This window comes from Cynocephalus volans, chromosome 6 (genome assembly GCF_027409185.1).
Source record: "Cynocephalus volans isolate mCynVol1 chromosome 6, mCynVol1.pri, whole genome shotgun sequence".
NCBI lineage: Eukaryota > Metazoa > Chordata > Mammalia > Dermoptera > Cynocephalidae > Cynocephalus > Cynocephalus volans.
Window position 1 is genome coordinate 113,466,370 of NC_084465.1, and position 24,813 is coordinate 113,491,182.

A 24,813-nucleotide genomic window follows, 5' to 3' on the forward strand; every position below is an offset into this window, starting at 1 on the left:
AAGCTTTTCCAGGCCTGTGGGTGATGGACACCACACTGAGGGGTGGGCACTGACAGGTGACAAAACGCCACTGCTCTTAAGGGAAGTGTTCATTTTTTTCTTGTGTCCTTCAGGGGACTGAGAGGCTGGGAGAGCTAGGGCTGGGGTCCAGACCCTGTGGGCAACCCTGCATCCTTGTTCTTTCCAGCCTGCCCTCCATCAAACCTTTCTCCTTGGCTAGGCTGACCCCTCCCAAGCTTTCTGTTTCCTTCCCTGGCCTGCTATGATCAACTCTTTACTGTTGAGTATGCATAAAGCAAATGTACTTCACAGGGCCTGGTTTTCCAAAGCCTTGCAGTTTCAAATACTGACCTTGCAAAGAACAGGAAAATTTCCCCAGGCTATAGAGTCTTTGTTGTAAGATAAAGAATTGTAACACAGCAGGGTTGCTGGCTCAAAGACAGATAGGTTACTGATTGATATGTAAAGATACTGGGAAATTGCTGTAAGAAGAGACTGTTTGCTAAAATCAAGCTTTTGTTGCAAATTGCATTATGGAAGGTCACCTTGCTTGTCATACTGAAAGTTACCAGCTTCCATTGCTAAACTTGTTAAGCTGTACTTAGAAAAAACCCCACCTATGTTCTCTTCCTGTAACTTCCTGGTCTGGAGAATAAATGTGGGAAGAGAACCCCAATTCGTGGTTAATTTCCCAAATGGAAGGAATGCCTCGTTCCTGAGGGTTCTAGGAGATTAACTCCTTCTGGGGGCTTCTCACTGCTCAGAAGAGATGGGCGTTGAGTAATCTTCTGTGGCTCCGTCACCCAGGGGAAAAGGGGTGACAAATCCGTGGGAGGCAAAGCAACACTTTACCTGCCCAGGTCCCCTGGGTGTGGGGAGAAGCATCTACCAGCTTGGAGGTGTTGGGCCGAAGCCTCTGGGGGAGCCTTTGAAAGGAGGCAAACAGTCAGAAGCTCCAGGCTGGACGCCAGACCTGCTGAAGAGGTGAATGAAGTCTTTTTCAAGAAGTGTGTGAAATGCTGCAAATTATCTAACAAGCCAAAAAAAAAAAAAAAAAAAAACACAAAAAAACCCCAAGTCTTCCCAGGGCAGGGTATTCATGATGGCATGTGGGAGCACAGAGTAGGCAGTCAATAAACGTGAGTAGGCAGGGCCAGCCCCATGGCTCACTCACCAGAGTGCCGCGCTGGTAGTGCTGAGGATGGCCGGCATGCTCACTGACTGAACCTGGTGCAGACCACACCATGCCGAGGGTTGCGATCCCCTTACCCGTCCAAAGTGGGGAAAAATGTGAGTAGGCAGTCAATAAATAAAATAAATTTATTTTAAAATAAGTGTGACATTTAAAAATAAAAGCAGAGGTCTGGGGGTAGAAATGGGGGGGAGTCGGTGACATTTGTTGGGTTAAAGACTCCAAAGGGACAGGATGGGGGAAGAAAGGGATGAACTGGGTTTGAGCCCTGCAGAGTCCCAGGTACACGTGGGACATCGGTGCAGGGGCAGGGAGCCAGGCCTCAGCGGGAGGCGTCCTGCAGGGCAGGTGCGGGGAGGATAAGCTGGTAGAAAAGCGGTCCTTCTGACCTTTCTCAGGCCTTACCCGCCCCTCCCCTGCTGCCCCCACAATCTAGAAGCTCCCAGAATTTCAGGCTCCAACCAGTTTCCAACAGCGGTTTTCTTTTATCCACTCCATTTTTTTCACCCTCCACCTTGGGAACAGGATGCTGTTACTCAGTTTTTGAGGTAATGAGGACAGAGCAAGAGTGATGGGCTTGAGCCCGATTACGAACGGTCCAGAAACGAAAACTAACATCGGACAGCGGCCAGCCCCGGTCCGCGCCGCCCTCCGCCGGCTGCTCCTTTGTCCCCGCGCCCCGGGCGGGGCTGCGAGCCGGGCCGTGGACGCCCGGCTGGGTGTGGGGGTGGGCGCCGGTCGCCGCCGCGGCCATTTTGGGTGAGGGCACGAAGACAAAGCTGCCCGGAGACGCCGGGTGGCGTCATCGTGGGCCCGCTTTTGCGCCGGAGCAAAGTTCGGGAGGCCGCGTTGCCGCCATGTTTTATGAAGGCATCCTGCAGTTCTGATGACGTCCTCGCAGCCTTCGGCTCTTAGTTGTCATCCACTTTAGTGGGCCCTCGAGAGGCCGGTCCCTGCTCTCTCTCTCCGTAATGACCACCTTCCAACCCCGGGACCCGGTCTGGGGACGCGTTCTTGGGCGAGAGAGGTTCTGCTGACCCAGGCCCGGCCAGGGGGGCGGCTGGCGCGTCGCCGGGACCGGCGGTTCCCATGGCACCGCCTCCGGCCCCGCGCCCCTCCCGGGACCCAGACGGGGCCGGGCGCGAGTGGAGGAAGCCCGGGGCCGTGAGGTTCGCGGACGTGGCCGTGTACTTCTCCCCGGAGGAGTGGGGGTGTCTGCGGCCCGCGCAGAGGGCCCTGTACCGCGACGTGATGCGCGAGACCTATGGCCACCTGGGCGCGCTCGGTGAGAGCCCTACCCAGTCGCCCCGGCCCGCAGTCCCCGCATTCCCTGCCCGTCTCGGTCTTGCACGTGGAGTGGGGGGTCCGAGGTCCCGGCAGTGGGCCCGTGCAGGGCGGCCTCCCCGCAGCGTGGGGTTTGCGTTCTTCTCCTCCAGGAGTCGGAGGCACCAAGCCAGCGCTCATCTCCTGGGTGGAGGGAGAGGCGGACTTGTGGGGACCCGATGCCCAGGATCCGGAGGTGGCGAAGGGTCCGGCAGGAGCAGATACAGGTGAAGTATTGGGTACTCAGTCTCATGAGGACTTTGTGCCTGACCCATCCTGGCACCCTCTGCTTAGCAGTTTCTTCCCTGAATTGCTTTCCTGGCCCCTGCCTGGCTTCTGGATTTCCCCTAGAAACGGGCTGTGATTGGACTCAGGCCCTGGCATACCCGCCTCTGAGCTCCTCACACCTAGTTGGTCTTAAACGCTGTTGACTACGTGTATCTATCTCCAGGTCATCCTCCCTGCTGTGTTCCCACACTCTGGCTCCTCTGCCACCTCCTGTGTTAGTTTACTTTCTCTTGGCTTCCAATGTTTTCCTCCTTCAATTCATCTTGTTAACCTTTGCAAAGTGCCCAGCCCCACTGAATTTAGCAGTGCCGGCCATTTTCACGCTTTTCTTTGTGCTGTTCCTGCTTCCTGGAGCATCTTCGATGTACACTCGTCCTTCGTAATGTAGCCCAGATGTCATCTCTCCCGCCTCCCTGCAAGTGCCATTTCCCCAGCCCTGAGGCACAATGTTCTATTCCTTCCCTCTTCTCCTCTTTCTGTCTTTGCAGGCAAGGAAAAGATGTCCGTCCTAGCTGCCCTGCCTGGGTGCTGAGCGCCAAGGCGGCTGCACTTAAGGGTCTTCTCTGTCACCAAATGGGGTATGGGATTCAAGGACTAGGATTGAGCCAGAGTCTGAGCTCTCCCCTTACCTCCCAGCAGGTTCCAGAAACAAGGAAAAGAAGAGACAAAGGGAAGGGACTGAAGCTCTGGGGAAGACCTTTTCAATGGCCACAGGTCCTCCTGGGCTGAAGGCTCCCCTGGTCCCCTCTCCTGGGCTCCCTTACGGTTTGGAGCAGCCGTCCAAGGGGCCTCGCCGGGGTCGCCCCCCGCTCGGCGCCCACCCCCGTGTCCTGCGAGCAGACCAGCGTCACGGCTGCCACGTGTGCGGGAAGAGTTTTGCCTGGCGCTCCACGCTGGTGGAGCACCTCTACACCCACACGGGCGAGAAGCCCTTCGGCTGCCCGGACTGCGGCAAGGGCTTCAGCCAGGCCTCCTCCCTGAGCAAGCACCGGGCCATCCACCGAGGTGAGCGGCCCCACTGCTGCCCCGACTGCGGCCGGGCCTTCACCCAGCGCTCTGCCCTCACCACCCACCTGCGGGTGCACACAGGCGAGAAGCCCTACCACTGTGCTGCCTGTGGCCGCAGCTTCAGCCAGAGCTCGGCCCTGTACCAGCACCAGCGGGTACACAGCGGCGAGACGCCTTTCCCCTGCGCTCACTGCGGCCGCGCCTTTGCCCACGCCTCGGACCTGCGGCGCCACGTGCGCACCCACACTGGCGAGAAGCCCTACCCGTGCCCGGACTGCGGGCGCTGCTTCCGCCAGAGCTCCGAAATGGCAGCCCACAGGCGCACCCACAGCGGCGAGCGCCCCTACCCCTGCCCTCAGTGTGGCAGGTGCTTCGGCCAGAAGTCAGCCATGGCCAAGCACCAGTGGGTCCATCGACCAGGGGCCGGGGGGCGCAGGGGCCGGAGAGCCAGTGGGTTGTCTGTGTCCCTGGCCCCTGGCCGGGGGGACCTGGACCCACCTGTGGGCTTCCAGCACTATCCAGAGATATTCCAGGAGTGCGGGTGACAACCTCAAAAGTGACAAGGCACAGGGTGAAGATCTAGACGTTGTCTGGGGCCCAGCATGGCTCCAGGGAGGTCACAGAATTCCTGGCAGGAGCTGGAGCTGGGGGATGAGAACAGTCTCATCTCCGTCTGCCCTCATCTTGGTCCCTCCTGCCCCAGACTCTAGCAGCCCCGTTTGCTGAGCCAGGGCTGAGGTGAAAAGCCCCATCAGACCCCCATGTGTTAAGAGGATTGAGGTAAATGGGAACCTTGATTTACCCATGTCTTTTTACTGCAGAAGTTGAAAACTGATGGTGGCATAATGAATCTGGCCTGTAGCTACCTTGTTTGTTTATTTTTTGGCCCAGGCAGCATTTTTAAATGTTATGAATTAGTGGTCAAAATTTAAAAATTGGGATACTTCACACAAAAATCGAGGTTTCTGGCTTTTTTGGAAAAATTCATAGATTTGGCAGCTTATCCTAAACTCCTGCAAGACCATAGTTGGTGGGAGCTGAGCCCACCCCTGTGGCCCTAGTCTATCCCCCCTGCTCCCAGTCCATCCCTGGTGCCCCTAATCTATCCCCTGTGCCCCCAATCCATCCAGTCGATGGAGCTGCAGCCAGAACTGTTCACCATGACCCTCCTGGCCAAGCATCTGTTAACATTTGTCATGGCTCGCTTTTAGCATTTTTGGTGTTTTTCTTCAAGTAGAGTAAAGAAGAAAGTGAAATATTTCTTGAACCCGTGTCTGTCAAAGCAGGCCTTATTCACCTGGCATTTGCCATTCATTTATATGACCTGCTGGGCTCCTATAGTCATTTGAGTTTGCAAACCATTCTCTACAGCATTCAGGTTTTCCTGAATTGGAGAGAGCATGTATGTGAAAGGGTGGCAGAAGAGAAGTGAAAATAGGCTTTTTTTAGATCTTTGCTTGTATCGCATTTTATGATTTTCTTTCTTTCTTTTTTTTTTTTTTAAGGATGGCCGGTAAGGGGATCTTAACCCTTGGCTTGGTGTTGTCAGCACCACGCTCAACCAGTGAGCTAACCGGCCATCCCTATATAGGGATCCGAACCCGTGGCCTTGATGTTATCAGCACCGCACTCTCCCGAGTGAGCCACGGGCCAGCCCTGCATTTTATGATTTTCAAAGTACTGGCTTGTCCATCAAGTCATGTCATGCTCATCGCTGGAGATGAAAGCAACTTGCTTGAAGAGGACATCCCAGTCAAAAGGAGGCAGTCAGGATTGAATCTTTCATCCCAATCCAAGTGGTATGTCTGCTGTGCCACGGCAGCACTCTCAGCTGACCGGCTATTCCTAGTTTTGAAAGGGAAGGCCCCGAGAGGTCCCTCAGTCCTCCCTTGGCCTCCCTGGGAGAGCCCGATGGCTCAGGCCTTTTTGGTCAGCCTAGTCCCAGCCAGGAGGGCCTCATCACATTTTTGAACCAGAGATCTCAGCTTTTCCATCCTTTTGCAGTTGAGGACACTGAGAGGGATGGCGAAGCAACCTGTCCAAGGTCACATGCAGAATGAGACCCCAGGGTTCTTGGTTTACTGCTGTCTTTACCACATCCCTCCTGAGTTCCTTGCCAGTGTCTCAGCCAGGGTTCCGGAGGGATCTGCCCACTCCCTATGACAATGTGTAGGCCTTAATCTGGACTGGGACAGGCTAGCCCAGTGTCAGCAAAGCCCAGGCACCAGATGGGTCTGACAAAACAGCCACATGACAGACCAGGTTGAGGGAGAAACCAGCCTGGGATGAGAGTTCCAAGGTGAAAGCAAAGCTTGCATCTTTGCTGTTTAGATCCCCACCACTGTGAACAAAGGGGACTAGGCCAGGAACATTTGTGTTAGATTTGTAGCCATAGGGGACCATACCCATCTGTATTCCCATGCTCTGCAGAGAATCCCGCTCCCCCACCCCCCGCCGCCGCCACACCACCTTGTGACTCCATTATGCATCTATCACTAAGTCCTTTGTGGTCAGAGCCCACTCTTGTGCAGGTAACAGAAGCAGCCAGCCATGGGCAGACCCTGCCTGCCTGTGGTCAGGACATTTCCCTCAGAGAGTAGTAGCGAGGGCTTCTGTCCTCTGCTGGCTGTGCACACAGCCTGTTCGTTCATTTCAGCCCTGCGTCTGGCTACCTTAGGGAGGAAGAAACCAAATGAGTCAACCTGGAGAAAATTCTAAAGAAGGAGGTAGGATATTTGAAGAAAAGACACTTCAGATGAAGTAGTGAACTGACTCGATCCCAACCAAATCTTCAAATCCCACCCCACCAAATCCTCCCTTGCTTTAAGCTTTTCTGGGGAGGATTGGCTCATGTGCCACCTTGTCACAAGGAGGACATGGAGGGAGAAGAGGCACCTTGGCAGTAGGAGCTACCTTTGTGCCAGCTTTTATTAGCAGTGTACAACCCCCTCCCTCCCCAATCCCCCGTGCTGCTGGGGAAAGCCTAGCTTGCAACACAAGTTCTCAGCTCAGACTCAAAACCAGATCTAGACTCTGCCCTCAGCTTGCCAATTAAAAGTGCCATAATTACTACTTAGAGATCTCTGAGTGCTTTGAAGTTTGGAAGGTTTGCTTAGGGACCAGAAACCAGACCCAACTCCTCTGCTTCCTGCCCTCATGACCCAACCTTCCACCATTTAATCAATTTTTTAGTGTCATGAAACCCTTAAGCCTCAGCCCCACTCCATTCTCAGCTCCTCGTCTCTTGGCACAGATACTTCCATCCAAAGTAGGGCTTCCGTTTCTCTCAGTTACCACAGGTCTTTGATGCTCAGCCCAGAAGCAATTTAAGCAAGGGAGAGGGTTTTCCCAGGGCTTCATCGGTGCATTAGGAGAAAAGCTTTTCTGCACCAGACATGATAATCCCCAGCCCAGTGGCCTACAAGAATGAGAAATAGAGGCCATGACCACAGGGCCTGTCTCTAGCTTGTCGAGGCCACTTAAAACAAGAGTAGGTACTAATTTGAGCTCCAAAGACCCCTATGATTCCTTGGAATGTCTATCTGTGTGTGTCTTTCTAGGAATAGAACACTCCAAGATGTTTATTACTCAAAGAAGCTAAAAACTGCTCTAGGCCAGTATTTTCTTTTTCTTTTGGGTGGTTGGCCAGTATGGGGATCTGAACCCTTGACCTCGGCGTTATAGCACCATGCTCTAACCAACTGAGCTAACTGACCAGCCCTATAGGCCAGCATTTTCAAAGTAAGGCCTCCCTGCCACAGAATCAGACGGGAGTATCTTTTAAAAATGTAGCTAGAAGGGCTGGCCCATGGCTCGGGAGAGTGCGGTGCTGATAACACCAAGGCCATGGGTTCAGATCCTATATAGGGATGACCGGTTCGCTCACTGGCTGAGTGTGGTGCTGACAACACCAAGCCAAGGGTTAAGATCCCCTTACCAGTCTTTTAAAAAATAAAAAAAAAAATTAAAAATGTAGCTAGAGACCTGCACCTTACCCCTAGCCTATTGAATCAGAATCTACAGGGGTGGAATTTTATGCTTGCTGAAGTCAGCGAAAACCATTGCTCTGAAAAAACTTTATTTTCTAGCTGCTTTTAGTTTTGCAAGAATCTCAGGGCCTGTCCCAAATGTGTGAGGCCAGGGGATGACCTACTCATACACAAAGAACCCTCATTCTCTTTGTTCTTCCCAGAGAGCCCTGTGCCATGGCTGGTCTCTTGTCGGGTACCTCAGATCAGACTGAATAGACTGGGGCATCTCTTTTAGCATCTGACAGAGAGGCATTTAGAGGGCTTGTCCTTTGCATACAGCAAGGCAGCAGTTCATGCAGAAGGCTTTCTCACACTAGAACCTTGTGCAGGCTCTCCCTAGCACAGGTGCTGTGGTGCAGGCCATGCCGGCTGGACCATGAACATCGGTGCACTGAATGGCTCTGCCCAGTGCTGCTGCACACCAAGGGAGGATGTTGGGGACATCTACCTAACTCAGCACCTGCACAGGGGCTCCTCCTCTCCATGGACACAGTGCTATAACAAGGCCAGTGGACTTCCCCCTTGTCCTCTCTTGAATTAGTTGGTGCTGGGTCAAGTTGTAATTCTGGTTTATCAGAGGCTTCCTGTGCACAGAGCCTCACTGCTGTGGGTGTGTGGCAGGCTGAGGTTGGCTGCCTGTTGAATTCCCTGTGCATAGGCAGGACCCAGGTGCTGGAGGAGGCTTGCTGGAAGTCAGCCATTCTTTTACTGTAGGCATCAATGAGGCTGTATTTCCACGTGGAAATGCTGGTGCTAGAACAACTTGAAACCCTGGCCCATCTTCTGCCACCCTTGGGGCTTGTGGCATGAAGAGTGTAAGCAGTTGACCATATCAGAGCTGGGGCTGGGGGCCTGCAACACATTTTGTAGGGTATGATAGCTTCTTGTGTGATTTTTCTGGAAGATGAGCAAGTTGGAGGTCAGAGAAAAGTGTCTCATGAAGGACATTTTGGTTTCTCACCTGTGTGAGTGCTTTGAGGATGACCAGGGAGTGCCCCATATCCATCTCTTCCCAGTGGGTGCATTTGTAGGGTGTTCTGCCTGTGTGGGCTCTCTAATGCTGGACCAGGTGAGCCATTCTTAGTAAAGGTTTTAGGACAAACAGACTTTGAGATGGGAGCTGGAGGCTGTTCCTTTGGGGGGCAGAAAGTTACCCCCAGTTCATTTTTGGGACCATCTCTATGATTCTAATAGTCTCTATTGAGATCTTTTCTCAATAGATCATTTTAGCCTTTTACCACTTGGTATTCTCCAAATTCTTGTTCTCATCTTTCAGGAGAATGGAAGATGCTATCTCTTACACTTTCCTCTGTGTAATGGTAAATTAATTTTTAAAAATTATGGATTTTTATAATTTCCTTATTTTAAAACACTGCTGGTTCTCCTAATGTTTTCCAAATGTGAGAAAACTCCCTCTCTCTCTCTTAAGCTATCTATAACTAATGACAGTTTGGTAAAATGTCATTTAAAACAGAGATAAAAATATTTGTTTTCTCCCTATTTGATCCCCCCAAATTTAATAACTTTAAGTATCCTTATGATTATTATGGCAATGTGGCTATTTTTATAAGTTCAATGAAAATTAACTCTGTCTCTTTATAACAGGATATAATTTAAAACTTTGGATATAAGATAGCATGTCTCACTTCTAAATTGCTGACCCCTCTTTCATGTTGCCTTAATTTGGCCTAACTGCTGCTTCATCCTGCTGTTCACCCCCCCCCCCCCCCCCCGCCGCCGACATGGAACAGATCACTGAAAGAAAGTGAGCCGGGATGCTTCTTTTAATAACCCCCTGGGAAAGGAATTCCCAGTGCTGTGGGATTTACGCAAAGAAAAGTAAGACCTTTTCAATCAAGATATCGATCATCAATGCTTTTATGAGGAATGCCTTGATCATAAAGGGGGAAATAACGTCTTCTCTACAAAAGCAGCTGTCTAAATTTTCCTGGCTTTTAAGAGGGTGTTTGTAACTTGGATGAGACATCCTGTTCCTAAACAAAAGACTTGTAATTGATCAAATATTTTACAAAAGACTAGACACTCTGAAAGCAATAATGTCCTGGACAATTTAACATCAACAAACTCTCTGGACTCAGAATCAACTATTATATGGAGCAGAATCCCTTTCCGGAGTTTCAACAATTGGTGATTATACCCAATTCACAGCACATGGAATGATGCCGATGCAGCCACTGAGAGACGATGACATCATCAGTCCTCACCTGAAGTAAATTAAAAGGACTTGCCATGCTAAATGATAACAACTTCGCTTTAAATGCTTTTGTCTTAACTGTGCCAACCTGATCTATAGCTTTTGCCTTTTCTTCTAAATAAATAAAATGGGGGGGGAGATGTAGATGATGCATAAAGCGTATGTACTTCACAGGGCCTGGTTTTCCAAAGCCTTGCAGTTTCAAATAATGAATGACCTTACAAAAAACAGGAAATTTTCCCCAGGCTATTGAGTCTCTGTTGTAAGATAAAGAGTTGTAACACAGCAAGGCTGCTGGTTCAAAGACAGACAAATTACTGATTGATATGTAAAGATACTGGGAAATTGCTGTAAGAAGAGAATGTTTGCTAAGATCAAGCTTTTGTTGGTGGATCACTTATTGCCTAATAGAATGTCATCTGGCTTGTTTCACTGAAAGTTACCACCCTATATTGTTAAACTATAACCCCACCTATGTCTCTTGTTGTAACTTCCTAGGCTGGAGAATAAATACAGGAAGGGAACCCCAATTCGTGGTTAATTTCCCAAGGAAGGAATGCCTCTCTCTTGAGGGTTCAGGAAAATTAACCACTTCGGGGTTTCTCACTGCTCAGAAGAGGTGAGCTTTGAGTAATCCTTTGTGGCTCTGTCACCCAGGGGAAGTGGGGTGACAAATCTGTGGGGGGCAAAGCAACACCATCTTTCCTTCCAACCAGTTTCTTCCCTTCATTTGTCTGGTAGGCAACAAGAAAACACACAATCCATGCTCCTACATCACACACACATGAGAATTTGGCTCACTAGCTGTCAAGAAAGCTACCAAACTCGTTTCAGCACAAAGGGTAAACGAAGGACGAGAACTGGATGACATTAAGTTGGCTTTCTAGGGTCACTTCTCAACTGAGAGTTGCACCTCGGGCAGTGTTTCTCAGTTCCCTTCCTCTACAAGCCTCCATTCAAGTCAGACAGGACTGGAGGGTTCTTAGATGCCTTAAAGGCCAGATGGTGCTCTCTCCAGTTCTCAATTGTTGTATCACCCTCACCTGGAAGGAATCCTGCCTCCCTGTGAGAAAAACCAGGAACCAGGGACTAAGGCTCCTAGGGATCGAGTTAAACTCAGGTTTTGGCAAAGTTGGAGGGGAATGGTAGGGTAAGAGAAAAGAGGCCTTCTCTCTGCAGGAGGATCCCTGGACGGGCCCGTCAGCAACTGGAACCTGTGGAAGAAGTAAAGTGCGAAGGAAGGGGTGTCGGGGAGACCGGGATTGGGGCGGGGGAAGGTGTCTGTCCTCAGATCCCTTGGCTTTCATTCTTCATAAAGATAAAGACATAATGGAGGATACATGGGGGTGAGAAAAGTTTTGAAAGTAGGGGAGACGCCTGGCACCGCCGTCCCACTCATCCCGCAGGCACTTCTGGCGGACAGCGGCAGTGGAACCGGCCTGAACGCCTCCAGCCAACCAGAGAGGAGCCCGCATTCCCCGGCGACCTCTAATGCCCAGCGGCCCGCGGAGCTAGAGGAGGCGGGGCGGCGAGAGCACGAGACTCACTGGCCAATGGCTGGGTTCCCTGGGATGTAGGGGCGGTGCCTCTGAAAACGGAGGCGGGGCTGTTTCCTTGGCAACGATCCTAGCCCTCCCAGAGGTGGGGGCGGATTAGGAGGAGGGGAGAGGAGAGGGGAGGGGAGAGGGGAGGGGGCCTGGAGGAGTGAGGGTGGACGCGCCGGTGCTGGGGGACTAGATTTCGAGGAGTGGGTTCCAGCTTCAAGAACCTTGATGAGGCTAAGAGAGAGTCCGTCCAGGTTCCCGAGGCGCGGCCAGAGCTAACCCGGAGGCCCGGGAGGGGAGGGGAGCTAGACACCGCCCCCGCTGGCGCCGGGAAGCGTCGCTCCTTCTCGCTGACCTTGGTCTCGCTCGTCGCCTCGCCCTTGGCCACACGCATTGGACGACGCAGGGCCCAGGAGATGGACAGACAGGCCCCTGCCCGGACGGAGACCTAGGACACAGGCACAGAAACTGTCCTAGCCCCTCCCGCTGGCTTCGGGGCACCGGGTCCTCCCCTACCCCAATGCCGGGCCGTCCAGCCCAGGGTTAATGCCAACGAGTTTCCACCTCCAGCCGCTCCTAGAGAGGCCGCGGCACTAGCCAGCGGGGGGAACTGGCCGCGGACGGACACTTCCTGTGCGGGGGGAGGGGGCTGTACGGCCGCAGCCCAGCCGGGGGCTGGGGGTCCAGACGACTGGGTTTCGGGCTGGGAGCGGTGTTTGGGGGCGGCAGGAGGAGTCGTGAAGCTCCTCATCTCCGAGGCCACGACGCGTGGGAGCCCGTGAGGGCCACAGGGCAAGCCGAAATCTTGGGAGGGGGGCGGGGCCGCGGGTAGGGGAGGGGCCCGGCGAGCAGGGGAGGCCCAGGGTCAAGACGTCCGGCCTCGAGGCCGGGGCTGAGCAGTCGGGTACCCAGGGCGACGCTGAGCGGGCGAGTGGCTAGGGCCCGGGTCTCAGGGTACTCAGGCCGGGTCGCAAGATCGTTCACCATCGCCGCTGCACTGGGATCCGGCAGGGATGGAGCGGGAGGAGTCGCCGTGGGGCCTCGAGCCCCAGGAGGTGCAAAGTCCTGACGAAGTGAGGAGCCCCGAAGGGTCGCTCAAAGGTGAGGGAGGGACCGATCCTCCGAGAAGTGTACCTGGCAGTGGGAGAAGGGGCTGTGGTCGTGAGAGGGAAAGAGGGCCGGGGACTTGGACACCTGGGACTTGAAGGAGGCCCCGGTGGGGGACTGGGTGTCCTGGGTCTGCCGAGGGGGCCGTGGGAATTTAAGCACCTGCCCAAGGGCCAGCGACCCTGCTTGGGTTGGGGGGAGGTTTGTGGCAACTAATGGGCCAGATGACCTACCAGGCTCCACACAATCTGGGTTTTCTGTAATTCTCTGATCCTGCAGGCAACATGAGTGAGAATGAGGAAGAGGACATTTCTCAGCAAGAAGGCACTGGGGACTATGAAGTCGAAGAGATACCGTTTGGGCTTGAACCCCAAAGCCCTGGGTTCGAGTCACAAAGCCCAGAGTTTGAACCCCAAAGCCCCAGGTTTGAGCCTGAAAGCCCAGGATTTGAGTCCCAAAGCCCTGGGTTTGTGCCCCCAAGCCCCGAGTTTGCACCCAGAAGCCCTGAATCAGATTCTCAGAGCCCCGAGTTTGAATCCCAGAGCCCTGGATATGAACCCCAGAGTCCTGGGTATGAACCCAAGAGCCCCGGATATGAACCCCGGAGTCCTGGGTATGAATACCGGAGCCCCGGGTATGAACCTAAGAGCCCCGGATATGAACCCCGGAGCCCTGAATACGAATCAAAAAGGTCCAGGTATGAATCCCAGAGCCCAGGGTGTGAACGCCAGAACCCTGGATTTGAACCCCAGAATTCTGAGTTCAAAACCCAAAGCCCTGAGTTTGAAACTCAAAGTTCCAAATTCCAGGAAGGTGCACAGATGCTTCTGAATCCTGAGGAAAAGAATCCCTTGAGCATTCCCTTAGGAGTTCATCCCCTGGACTCCTTCACTCAGGGGTTTGGGGAGCAGCCCACAGAGGGCATGCCCCTAGGGCCACCTTTTGAGATGCCCACAGGGGCCCTGCTAGCTACACCGGAGTTTGAGATGCTCCAGAATCCCCTGGGTCTGACGGGGGCCCTTCGGGGTCCAGGCCGACGGGGTGGCCGGGCCAGGGGTGGTCAGGGCCCTAGGCCTAACATCTGCGGCATCTGCGGTAAGAGCTTTGGGCGGGGCTCCACCCTGATCCAGCACCAGCGCATCCATACGGGTGAGAAGCCCTATAAATGTGAGGTCTGTAGCAAGGCCTTCTCCCAGAGCTCTGACCTCATCAAACACCAGCGCACTCACACGGGTGAGAGGCCCTACAAGTGTCCCCGTTGCGGCAAGGCCTTCGCTGACAGCTCTTACCTGCTTCGCCACCAGCGCACCCACTCTGGCCAGAAGCCCTACACGTGCCCACACTGTGGCAAGGCCTTTGGCGACAGCTCCTACCTCCTGCGACACCAGCGCACCCACAGCCACGAACGGCCCTATAGCTGCACCGAGTGCGGCAAGTGCTACAGCCAGAACTCCTCCCTGCGCAGCCATCAGAGGGTGCACACCGGCCAGAGGCCCTTCAGCTGTGGCATCTGCGGCAAGAGCTTCTCCCAGCGGTCGGCGCTCATCCCCCACGCCCGCAGCCACGCCCGTGAGAAGCCCTTCAAGTGCCCTGAGTGCGGCAAGCGCTTTGGCCAGAGCTCAGTGCTGGCCATCCACGCCCGCACCCACCTGCCTGGCCGCACCTACAACTGCCCCGACTGCGGCAAGACCTTCAATCGCTCGTCCACGCTGATCCAGCACCAGCGCTCGCACACGGGCGAGCGGCCCTACAGGTGCGCTGTCTGCGGCAAGGGCTTCTGCCGCTCTTCCACGCTGCTGCAGCATCACCGGGTCCATAGTGGTGAGCGGCCCTACAAGTGTGATGACTGTGGGAAGGCCTTCTCCCAGAGCTCTGACCTCATCCGCCACCAGCGGACCCACGCAGCCGGCCGGCGCTGACAGGGCCCCCGTCAGGGGTGGGGAGGTGGCGGGCAGAAGAGAAGGTGACAGGGAGCTAGAGAAACTTTTAGAGAGGATGGTGGAAAAACTGGAGGAGAATGGAGGAGTTGAGGATTCTAGAAGACGGGCAAGGGTGGAGGAAGTTATATGCCCTGGAGACTTATGGGAAATGGGCTGTGAGGAGGGGTTGGAGGGAGGCCAGACAGGCGGCAAGAGGCTCTGGGAGAGATCCAGAAGGAGGTCAGCCGAGAGCTGGCCTCAGCAGCATGCGCCTTGGTGGGTGCCTGGTTTGGCCAAGTGCTAGAGGGGTGGGGGGAGGGAGGGGGGGCTATGTAATTAGAGTGGCGTAGCTTAGGTTGATTGGTAGCTGCTGAGACCCTCGTTGAGTCAGGAAGGGGGTGAGAGGGTAGGTTGGGTGGGGAGTGTGGCCCTGGGGTGGGCCTGGGCCTCAGTGCAAACCCCAGCCTCCCTTCCTCAGGCTTTGGAGCCCCTGAATTTGAATTCAATAAAAACCTTTATGTGGTAAAAGAGACTTGTTCTTGAAATGTGAGTGTGTCCGGTGCCCTGGGCAGTGGAAGACACTAGTCACAGCTGGAACAGCCAGTGAAGCCCTGGGGCCTTATCTGGATGTGGTTTTATATTCCACGTTTCAGTGGAATCTCGTAATCTGAGGCTCAGAAGACATGATTTGTCCATATCTGCCCAAGTTTGTGTTTCATGCTTTGAATGCTGCACCAACACAGAGGGGGCCATGTGGGGGAGGCGTGAGAAAGCCCCCAACTTTGTGGCAATTCCTCTTCCTAAACAGAAGGTTTGTCCTTGGACTATAAAACAGACCCTCATTCTCACATCCAGGCGTGGAGCCCATTTTTCCATCTCCCCCTGGTTCCTGACACTCAGCTGCCCAATCTCCTGAGCTGGAACTTCTAGCCACCACCTTGTCCAGATCCTGACTCTAAGACTAGGGTCACAGTGTGTGGAGTATACTAACATTTATAAAGCAATGTATTTCACAGGGCCTAATTTTTTAGAATTATACATAGAAATGTTAAGCTTGTGAAAGAGAAAACTCCCTGAGATAAAGTCTCTTGTAGATAAAGAATTGTAACACAGCAAAGTTGCTGGCTGTAAGGGCAGATGTCCTTGGTGCAGCTAAACCTAATGATTGTTGCCATGACAATTATCTTACCATTCTTTTTGTAACCACCTGTGTTCCTTTTCTATAACTTTCTGGCCTGGAGAATAAATACTGAGAGAAAACCCTATAGTTCATGGTTATTTTCTGAGGAATGCCGCTCTCTTGAGAGTTCCTGGAAATTCCTTTGCGGCTTCTTACTGCTCAGAAGAAATGGTCTTTGAGTAATCCTTTGTGTCTCTGTCACCCTGGGAGAGGTGACAGGCTTAGTGGTTTTCAAATTATTTTGGGATGGTTCATATATATAGCTATATATGTTGAATAAACTGCAATCACTCACCTGACATGATGTTATATATATAGACATTTACCTAAACATTCATTTGAATTCTACAATTCAATTTTTCATATTTTAGAGTTGATTTTTATTTTCAGCTCACAAACTTGTTTATAGGCCCTTGAAAGCTGGAAGGCCCTAGACATGGTGTGTGTGATGCTTAATTGATAAAGTGGCCTGTTTACAGAGAACTCAGTATATAAAACCAGATCAAAGGAGGATGGGGACTCAGCTGCTCAGACCCGCTCCTCTCTTCCATGACACTGAAGTACCTCCAGAGCCAAGGTGGAGTAACAAAGCCCAGAAAGGGCTTGTGTTTTTCCCCAAAGATGTTAATCACTTTTTTCTCTCTCCTTCTCTCACAAGTACAGTGTTTTCTAGAGGCTGCATGATATATAAGGCCATATGTCATGACTCTGGTATCTCCTGTGGGATGTGGGTTTGGGTGTTTTTATGTTTTACATTTTCTCCACTTTAATTTCTAATTTGATAAATATCAATAGATATAATCCATATAAACAAAAGTCCTTTGGGGATCCTCAGTAATTTCTGAGTGTAAAGGGGTCCTGAGAACAAAATGTTTGAAGTTCCCTGAATTAAATTTTTATGAAACATCTGTGTGCCAGGACCTCACAGTCTCAAGAGAGGAGTAGTCCTGAGTCAGTGCCATGAGCCTCAGTGCAGTGGAAACTAAGGGTTGATGGGATCAAGCAGATGAGAAAGCTTGGAAGTGCCTTAAAGTAAGGAAGATCTGAATGGACAGGAAAGAGGAGGGACGGAGTGTGCTGGCAAGGGGACCAGCATATGCAATGCACAGAGGTGGGGAAGACAAGTAGGTATGTGAGGACAGGTGCTGTCAAGTGAGCTAGGTACAGATTCCGGGACACGACGGTGGCAGCTCTTATTCTGAAATGAACTTCACTTTTTTGGTTCTAACCTTAATGAAGATATTCACAATCTTTTTTTAGTGTCGTGGAATCTCACCTCCTTAGAGACACCTCCCTGACCACCTGTCTAAAACAGCCTTTGCCATCACACCCTTGCCTATTATCCTGCTTTCTTTTCTTCACGGCCCTCATCACTATCTGAAATCACATTTTTGCATGTTTACTCTGTTTTCCCACTGGCACAAAAGCTTTCTGAGAAGGGAGACTCGTCTGTCTTGTTCACCATTATGTTCTCAGAGCCTGGAACAGGGCCTGATGCAGAGCACTCAAGAAACAATGAAGGAATGAATGGAATCTGACTGATGTTTCAGGATACCCACAGATAGTTTCATGTACACTGAGTAGTTCTGTGATATTCCTGACAGTTAAACACTCCTTCCCTCTTTGGGAAATGGGCCTTACTTCTTCCTTCCCAATGTCCTGCTTATGAGCCAGCCCACTGGCTCCCTGGGGGCTGGGTCAGGAGAGTAGTACAGGCTGGAGAAACTAGTGGGCTTTTAAAGATTGTTTTGCGTCTTACATGCCAGGTTTGGGAATGGTCAGGTGTAGGCAGAATGGGGCCATCAAAGATCAATGCTTGGGGGACCAAATGTTGCTTCTACCCTCCTGCCATCTACAGATACATTGGACACACCATTTTCTCTCTTCTCCCTGTGCTGGATTGGGAGCTGGCCTTAGTCACTCAATATTCCCTGGGGGTCCTACTGACCACAAGAGGGCAGCAGTGACTGGCCCCCTCTGTCACTTCTAAAGGAGGGCGTTAGGGCTATGCTCCTTCAATCATTGCTTTAATAAAAAAAGTGGAGGGTCTATACACCCATCTTTTTTTTTTTCTTTTAAAGATGACCGGTAAGGGGATCTTAACCCTTGACTTGGTGTTGTCAGCACCATGCTCACCCAGTGAGCTAACTGGTCATCCCTATATGGGATCCAAACCCGGGGCCTTGGTGTTATCAGCACCACACTCTCCCGAGTGAGCCACGGGCCGGGCCCCCCACTTCCCTTTTGAATGAACCCACAATGTTGGGCGCAGGTCAGTATCTGAGGGTCATTGTAGCCAAAAAAAAGGAAGAAAGAAAGAAAGAAAAACAAGAGTTGACTATTTTGGTCCCACTTAGCAAAAGGGTTGGGAAGGAAATATTCTTTTAATTGAGCCAGGCTGGAATGTTGCACCAGCACGAAAATATCACAAAATTGAATGGAATTTCACATTTATTGGGTAAATAAATGTAGCCACCATGCTTGGCGCTGGGGCTCCAGGTGAACACATAGCCCCCACCTTGAGCTCACGGTCTCCCCATGGGGCCCCTGAACCAGGTGTGTAGTCCTGGGAGAGGCTGAGCGCCAGGGGAAGGCAGGGTCTGGGAAGACTGAGCTGTTCCTTATCTTCCCACAGGCTCTGAGATTAAACCAATGACATTATGTGAAGCACCCACTACAAGGGTACTTCAGAAAGTTTGTGGAAAGACCCATCTTATCTTTCAATCCCATTTTTCCATGAACTTTTTGAAGCATGTGCCTGGCCCTTGTGATATCACCAGAGATCTCTAGGTGCAAGACAGGTATGTTCCTACCCCGTAGGGTGCACTGTTTGAGAGACAGATATGAAGTCAATCATTAAACGGTGAACAAATATGACCCGTGCTGAGTGGGACGAGTGCAGGCTGGAGGAGGTGTGTACAATGTGGGAACCCAAGTGAGTCGGGGTCAGGGCTGATCCGAGGAAACTGACATGTGAGCTGAGGCCTGAGGGCTGAGTGAGAGCAAGCCGGGAAAGCAGAGCAGGGAGGAATGTTCCAGGCACGGAGGGTGTGGGGTGGGGTGTGAGTGGGTGGGGTGTATGGCTCTTGAGAAGCAATGAGGTGGGATGTCTCTAGAAGAGGCTTGGGAAGGCCACAGAGCCCAATCTCGCAGGGTCTTGGAAGGCATATTAAGGAATTTGGTCTTTGGCCAAACAGCAAGGCGCCTGCAATAGCTATGTAGTGACACGGGTCAGATTTGCTCTCTGGCAGCAGAATAGAAAGCTGACTGGACTCCAGGCAGGGGACAGTGCAGGGATGGGTGTGGGGGTCTGAGGCACTTGTGGACACCCAAGGGTAGGTGTGAGGGCCGAGAGTGTCACTAGGTCCTGAGACTACAGTTTCTTCAAGTTCAGATCAGATGTTCTCTTCCAGGGCAGGAAACTAAGAGAGGCTGGTGGAAGCCAGGACCATCTGATAATTACAAGGCCACATTCTGTAGCCTTCCTGGCCCATCCCTCAGCAGATTTTCACCATGAGCCTGCAAAGGAGGCAGGCAGGAATGAATTCCATATTCAAATAGGGAAACGGAGGCCCAGGGAGGGGCAGTGATTTGTCTGAGGACACACAGTGAAATGAAGGTCGAGGCAGACCACCCCAGCATCCTGAGTCCAGTCTTGGGCCCTCTGTGCCTGGGCCTGGGCCTCAGTCCTTGCCACCTTCGTCCTGGCCCTCCTCCCCGTGGAGGGGTTCCAGACAGCCCGGATCCATGGCCTCTTCCCCAGATGCCAGCTGCCCAGAGTCTTCTCCAGGGATTCCATTTGGGACACCGCCATCAGCATCCATCTTCTCCTTCAGGTTCCGTTTGAAGAAGCCAACCTGTAGGAAGACAAAAATTGGCTCAGCAAAAAGTCTACAAAGCACTTCAGACCATTGGCCCCAGCAAGATGTGATAACATTTTATGTTAATGAGTCACAAGTGCCTCAGTCACCTGGTGCTGCTCGGGTTGGGTGCAGGTATCTCTATGCTTGGTTCCTGGCAATATTTTAAAAAGCTTTAAGTTTAATAGTTCATTTTTTTAGGCTCATCGAAGTATCACATGCCAATCTTTTGGGCAGGTGATTTGACCTTATCTAATCCTACTAGTAAGAGCGCCGTGCACTCTCCCTTGAAAGCTCAAAACGCATAATTTTTTCACCCAGAAATTTGACCTCTCAGAATTAATTCCAACGAATATTTGGACAAGTGTGCAAAGATGTGGGTAACGAGTATTTTTTTTTCAATCACATTCTTTGAAATAGATATAAATTAGAAACAATCTAAATGTTCATCAACAGAGAACTTGTAAAACAAAAGATGGACATCTGGACAGCAGAAAACCAGCCAGGTTAAAATGCAAGAAGTAGGAGTGCATTGACACAGGGAGAGTCACCAGCAGAGACCAAAGAAAAGAAGAGGATGTCTCTCTCCACAAAGCCCATTTCATAGTGACAGAAGAAGCAGCGGCTCTATGATAATATTGGGGGACCTGATCACACCTCTCAGCATTGGACAGATCATCTAGACAACAAATCAAGAGAGTAACCATTACTCTTTCAGAGGGAGAGAAGAAATTTAGGGTAATTAGAGGGGGGAGGGCAGAGGGAGGGGGGATTGGGAGAGATTGAACAAGGGACATAAAGAATAAGTACAATTTGTAACAATATACATACTAGTAATATTGATTTGATACACATATGTCAATATTGAATGTCCTGAATATGTATAATCAATTACGATTCAATAAAAGAAAAAAGAAAAAAAAAAAGCAAGGGGTAGGCCTGACTGTGCTCATAGGGAAAGACATCAAGATACAGAATCAAATGGAAAATACAAGTTCTCAAGCTGCAGATATAGTATTTATGTTTTCTGCATATGCATTCATATACCAACTTTCTCTTTTTCTCTCTCTCATGCTCACACATATACGCATGTTAACTCAAAATTAGAACCTGGAAGAATATAAACAAAATGGTTGTCAATGACAACCCCCTGGAAGTGCTATAGAGAAAAACTGATTTACTATGTTCTCTTTTCAGTAACATTTGAGACATGTACATGGAACATCAAGCTTCCGCTACTCTTTATCTGTAACTTCTACTCATCCTTAAAACCAACGAGGAAGCCACCTCTCTTGGGCCCTTCCAGCCTGTGAGGCTCCTCTGTTACAGGCTCCAAAGCACACAGGCCCCCAGCGTAGCCTCGTCTTCCTGTCTGTCTTCCCCATTAGACTGTGAGGGCCACAAAGGCAGGGATGGTGTTTGCGGTATGTGCCTCTGTGGCTGGTGCCTGGTACAATGCCTGGTACCAGAAGGCCCTTGATGTGTGGGCATGTCCTTCTCCCTCCTCTCCAAGGACACCCAGTTCTGGCTCTGCCACTGCTAGCTTGAGCGATGCTGGAAAAGTCTCCCTTGCGGGCCGACCCCGTGGCGCACTTGGGAGAGTGCGGCGCTGGGAGCACAGTAGTGCTCCCGCCACGGGTTCGGATCCTATATAAGGATGGCCGGTGCGCTTGCGGTGTGGCCGGTCACAAAAAGACAAAAAAAAAAGAAAAGTCTCCCTTGCTTTCTGGGCTTCAGTGGCCTTCTCTGTAGCAGGAGGGAGTAGGTCGAGGCCCTTCCTGCTTTAGTGCTGTCTGGTCTTGGTACTCTCCCTGGCTCCTGCCAATTCCCCTTCCTGGCCTGGATGTCTTGGCAATGCCCGTTTCTCCCAGATACGCCCACCTTGTAGAGCGCGATGAAGATCAGCAGCAGGAGCAGCAGCCCCCCAACGCCACTCAACACGTAGAGGTGCAGCATCTCCTTCTCATACACCACATCAACCTTCATCACGACCTGAGGGAGGAGGCAGGAGGCAAGTGAAGGAACTTCTTTCCCACCTGGAGAAGCTCCTGGGAACCTGTTCTCGGTCCCCCGTCTTGCCATGTCTGTCTGGACTGAATCGCAGCACCGACTCTGGCTCTAGACCATCTCCCCACAGCACATCACCCCCAGCAGTCACCATGGGGACTTGGCCAATGGGTACATGGCCCACCTGAGCTTTCACTGGCTTCTCACCTGTCGCTGTCTCTGCGCACAGAGCCTCCGCTGCACCCTCTGACTGTTGGGTTGGTAGCCTTTGCCAAGCTGCCAGCAGATGGGTGTTTACCTAGCATGTAAGCCTACTGTGTCTCAGACAGGTGACCTTGTGGCCTGCTTGCCCACCGGGGGGGGGGGGTGGGAACTTCCCCAAGGCTGATGGCTCTGACCATGGGGAAGTTCTGACTTGTGCTGAGCCCCAAAATGCTCCCATGTATGTAGCTCTCCCACGTCTAGCTCTGCCCAGGGGTCCCTCAGATCCCTCTGCTGCCTGCTCCTGGGTCTTCTGAGGAGGTGGAGATACCTGGGCCAGGGAGGCGTTGCTGCCGTAGAGGTGGAAATGCTTGCTGCTGTTGAAGGAGATGGAGAGGGAACTGCAGAGGCTGAACATGGAGGAGGCCTGCAGGAGACAGGGGGAGGCGTCAGGACCAGGAGAACAAGGACCAAGATCCCATGGGCTTCTGCCCCCACCTCAGCACAATGGGGTCCCAGTGGGATCCTCCCATCCCTACTCAGTCTCTACTGTAGCATGCTAATGGGTCACTCCCCACTGGAGGAAGGAAAGTTTTTCTGTAAAGAACATTTAAGAACTATCTGTAGACCCAGGAAAATAGCCCTGCAAATTTCAATCAAATAGTGGTTCTATTTCAACTGTAACTGTATAAACATGGGGGATTTTTCATCCAGGTGGAAAAGGGAAATGGAGAAAGACTACCTGGTGGGGAACCCACCCGCCACTCCCCCGATTGCCACCTCACGTTTGGCATGAGCAGGTGCTACCTCGATCTCTCCCACCAGCTCCACGGTCCCGACCACTTCGATGAGGCTCTCCTGCTTGAAGACAACTGGGCAGTGGAACTCAGCTCCGGGGAGACAAGGCTGCAGGGGATAAGGAATCCAGGGGGTCAGAAAGGCCTGTCTCCCCACCTGCCCCGCCCTGGCCCGCCCCAAGTTCTTAGCTTGCATGCCCATACCTCAGCCTCACTGGGCACCCTTTTTAGATCCTCATGATGGCAGGGGACAGGAGGCTCCTAGGAATGAGAGGGTGGGTCTTCAGTTAGTCCAGAGCTCCCCAGCCCAGCTGAGACCTTGGCCTCTGGTTCTTCACCCCCACTGGCCCTCCATGAATTTAGACATCATTGAGTCTAGCAGGATCTGGATTAGTCCATCCTCACTCCCTTCTACACATCTGCCCTCTGTTCCCCAGTATGTGCTCACCCCCCACAGCCCTGCACACCCTCTCCCTCGTCTGGGCAGCACTTACCATCTGCACACTCCATGTATGCATGATGGGCCCCCCACTGTGAGGCTGTGGCACCCTGATCAAGGCCTCCAGGGCGGGCACGTTGTGGTCATGGATGGAAGTCTGAATCCTCACCTAACACAGAGAACAAGGGACTGCAGAGCCCTGAATGCCAGCCATCCCACCTGCCACCCCAGACCCTGCACACCCTCCATTCCTCTTCCAGTCTTCATTGGCTGAATCTCAAAGGCCCACTATTTGTTAGGCAGTGTGGAACGATCAGCTACAGCCCGCCCCGTCCCATGCCCTTCCCTCTGCTGAATGCTCATCCCTGCTCTCTCCATGTGGCAAAATCTCGTGCATTCTGCAGGGTCCTGCTCCAATGTCATCTCTGAAGATTTGGCTGACTCCCCAAGGATAGGGCAGCTTCCCCCTGCTGTATGTCCACACCTCTCTGTACACCCCCAGCAGAGTTGCAAAGAATCTGCTTGTGCGTCTGTGTCTCCACTAGACCAGGAGCTTCCTGAGGACAGGAGCCATGTCTTATTTCACCTCCAATTCCCTATTGCTTGACACAGTACCCAGTACCGTAATAGGCATCAAATAAAGAAGCTTTTTGAAAAAAAAAAAAAAAAGGTTTTTGAATGAGTGAATGAATGAATGACATTTAATAAGGAGAGATGTAAAAATTATTTGCATGGGGCAGTTTGTGAAAGACTCATTTTGACAACTACATTGAATTAAGAAACATTTCCTGAGTGCATTTTATATAAAAAGCTAACTGTGTTACAGCTGGGAGACCTGGAACCATATAAGAAATCAACACAGGAATAGCACCAATCATGTCTTAGGGGGGTCAGGCGATTCAAGGGGTTCTGTCGTTTATTCATTCAACAAACATTGGGGACACTAAAAATATCAGTTAAACTAAACTGAAAAGGTGTAATGTCAGAGGCAGCATTTGAATTTTGTGTAAGATGAACAGGATTTTAGCAGATGAAGATGAGGAGGGAATCCAGAAAGAGAAGATGCAGAGAGTTAGGACAGCCCCAGGTGAGTGTGATACGGCTGGAGGGGAGGGCGTCTGGGAAGGAGACGTAGGAGATAAGGCAGGAAAGGAAGCTTGGGACCAGACTGCAGGGCCCAGAAGGTCCGAAGTCGAGGAGTCAGGGTACTATCGACTAGGCAATGGGGAGCCATGGAAGGTAGATGAGGAAGGGAGTGGCTCCAGGGAGATTCCTCCACTGCAGGCATAGCATGGAAAGAAGCTGGGAAAGATGGATCTCAGCCCAAGTTGGAAGCCTGTCTCCATAGCCCAGCTGCAAGATGAGGAGCTGAGTCTCTGTGGTAGCAGGGGTAAAAGAGAGAGGGGGATACAGACGACAGAACTTAAGGAGCAGTGGGGCCAGGCTCAGAGGAAGGAGAAATCCATCCAGACATGGAAGTCATGCTTGAGGAAAAGATGGTGCTTTTAAACGATTCTGAGCAAGCCAGAGGCCTTGGTTTAGAATATGTTGAGACCAAAGCTTCAGGAATAGCAATCGTACTCCTAGTTATACTGCACTACTCTATACTGCACTTCTCCAGGGCGGGATGAACAAGCTCTTGCCTCAGGCAGCACCCACTCCTCTCTCAGAGGTTACTTCTAGGGAAGTCTCAGACTCAGGG

The 24,813-nt window shown here is 51.9% G+C and overlaps 3 protein-coding genes across 5 annotated transcripts in view; 2 read left to right on the forward strand and 1 right to left on the reverse strand.

Annotated features, from left to right (window-relative positions):
* Positions 1-1,954: 1,954 nt before the first annotated feature.
* LOC134379852 (zinc finger protein 764-like) lies at positions 1,955-10,664 on the forward strand. 2 transcript variants are annotated; one of them, XM_063099112.1, is made up of 3 exons: positions 1,955-2,477; positions 2,629-2,742; positions 3,440-10,664. In XM_063099112.1, exons 1-3 carry the CDS (start codon positions 2,282-2,284, stop codon positions 4,354-4,356), a joined length of 1,227 nt encoding a protein of 408 aa, XP_062955182.1. In that variant the 5' UTR covers positions 1,955-2,281; the 3' UTR covers positions 4,357-10,664. The 2 variants fall into 2 exon arrangements, with proteins under 2 accessions (XP_062955182.1, XP_062955183.1); XM_063099113.1 differs by having other exon boundaries at positions 1,958-2,477; positions 3,443-10,664.
* A 1,124-nt stretch (positions 10,665-11,788) lies between these two features.
* Positions 11,789-14,930, forward strand: ZNF768 (zinc finger protein 768). The gene is made up of 2 exons (XM_063100086.1): positions 11,789-12,702; positions 12,988-14,930. Exons 1-2 carry the CDS (start codon positions 12,615-12,617, stop codon positions 14,625-14,627), a joined length of 1,728 nt encoding a protein of 575 aa, XP_062956156.1. The 5' UTR covers positions 11,789-12,614; the 3' UTR covers positions 14,628-14,930.
* A 3,409-nt stretch (positions 14,931-18,339) lies between these two features.
* ITGAL (integrin subunit alpha L) overlaps positions 18,340-24,813 on the reverse strand; it is a 36,676-nt gene continuing 30,202 nt past the window's right edge. For both annotated transcript variants that reach the window (XM_063099886.1, XM_063099885.1), the window contains 6 exons: positions 23,167-23,280; positions 22,877-22,933; positions 22,683-22,781; positions 22,207-22,302; positions 21,549-21,659; positions 18,340-19,664 (listed from right to left, as the gene is read on the reverse strand). In XM_063099886.1, the coding sequence (XP_062955956.1) occupies positions 19,491-19,664; positions 21,549-21,659; positions 22,207-22,302; positions 22,683-22,781; positions 22,877-22,933; positions 23,167-23,280 (651 nt within the window). In that variant the 3' untranslated portion in view covers positions 18,340-19,490. The remainder of the gene's footprint in view (positions 19,665-21,548; positions 21,660-22,206; positions 22,303-22,682; positions 22,782-22,876; positions 22,934-23,166; positions 23,281-24,813) is intronic.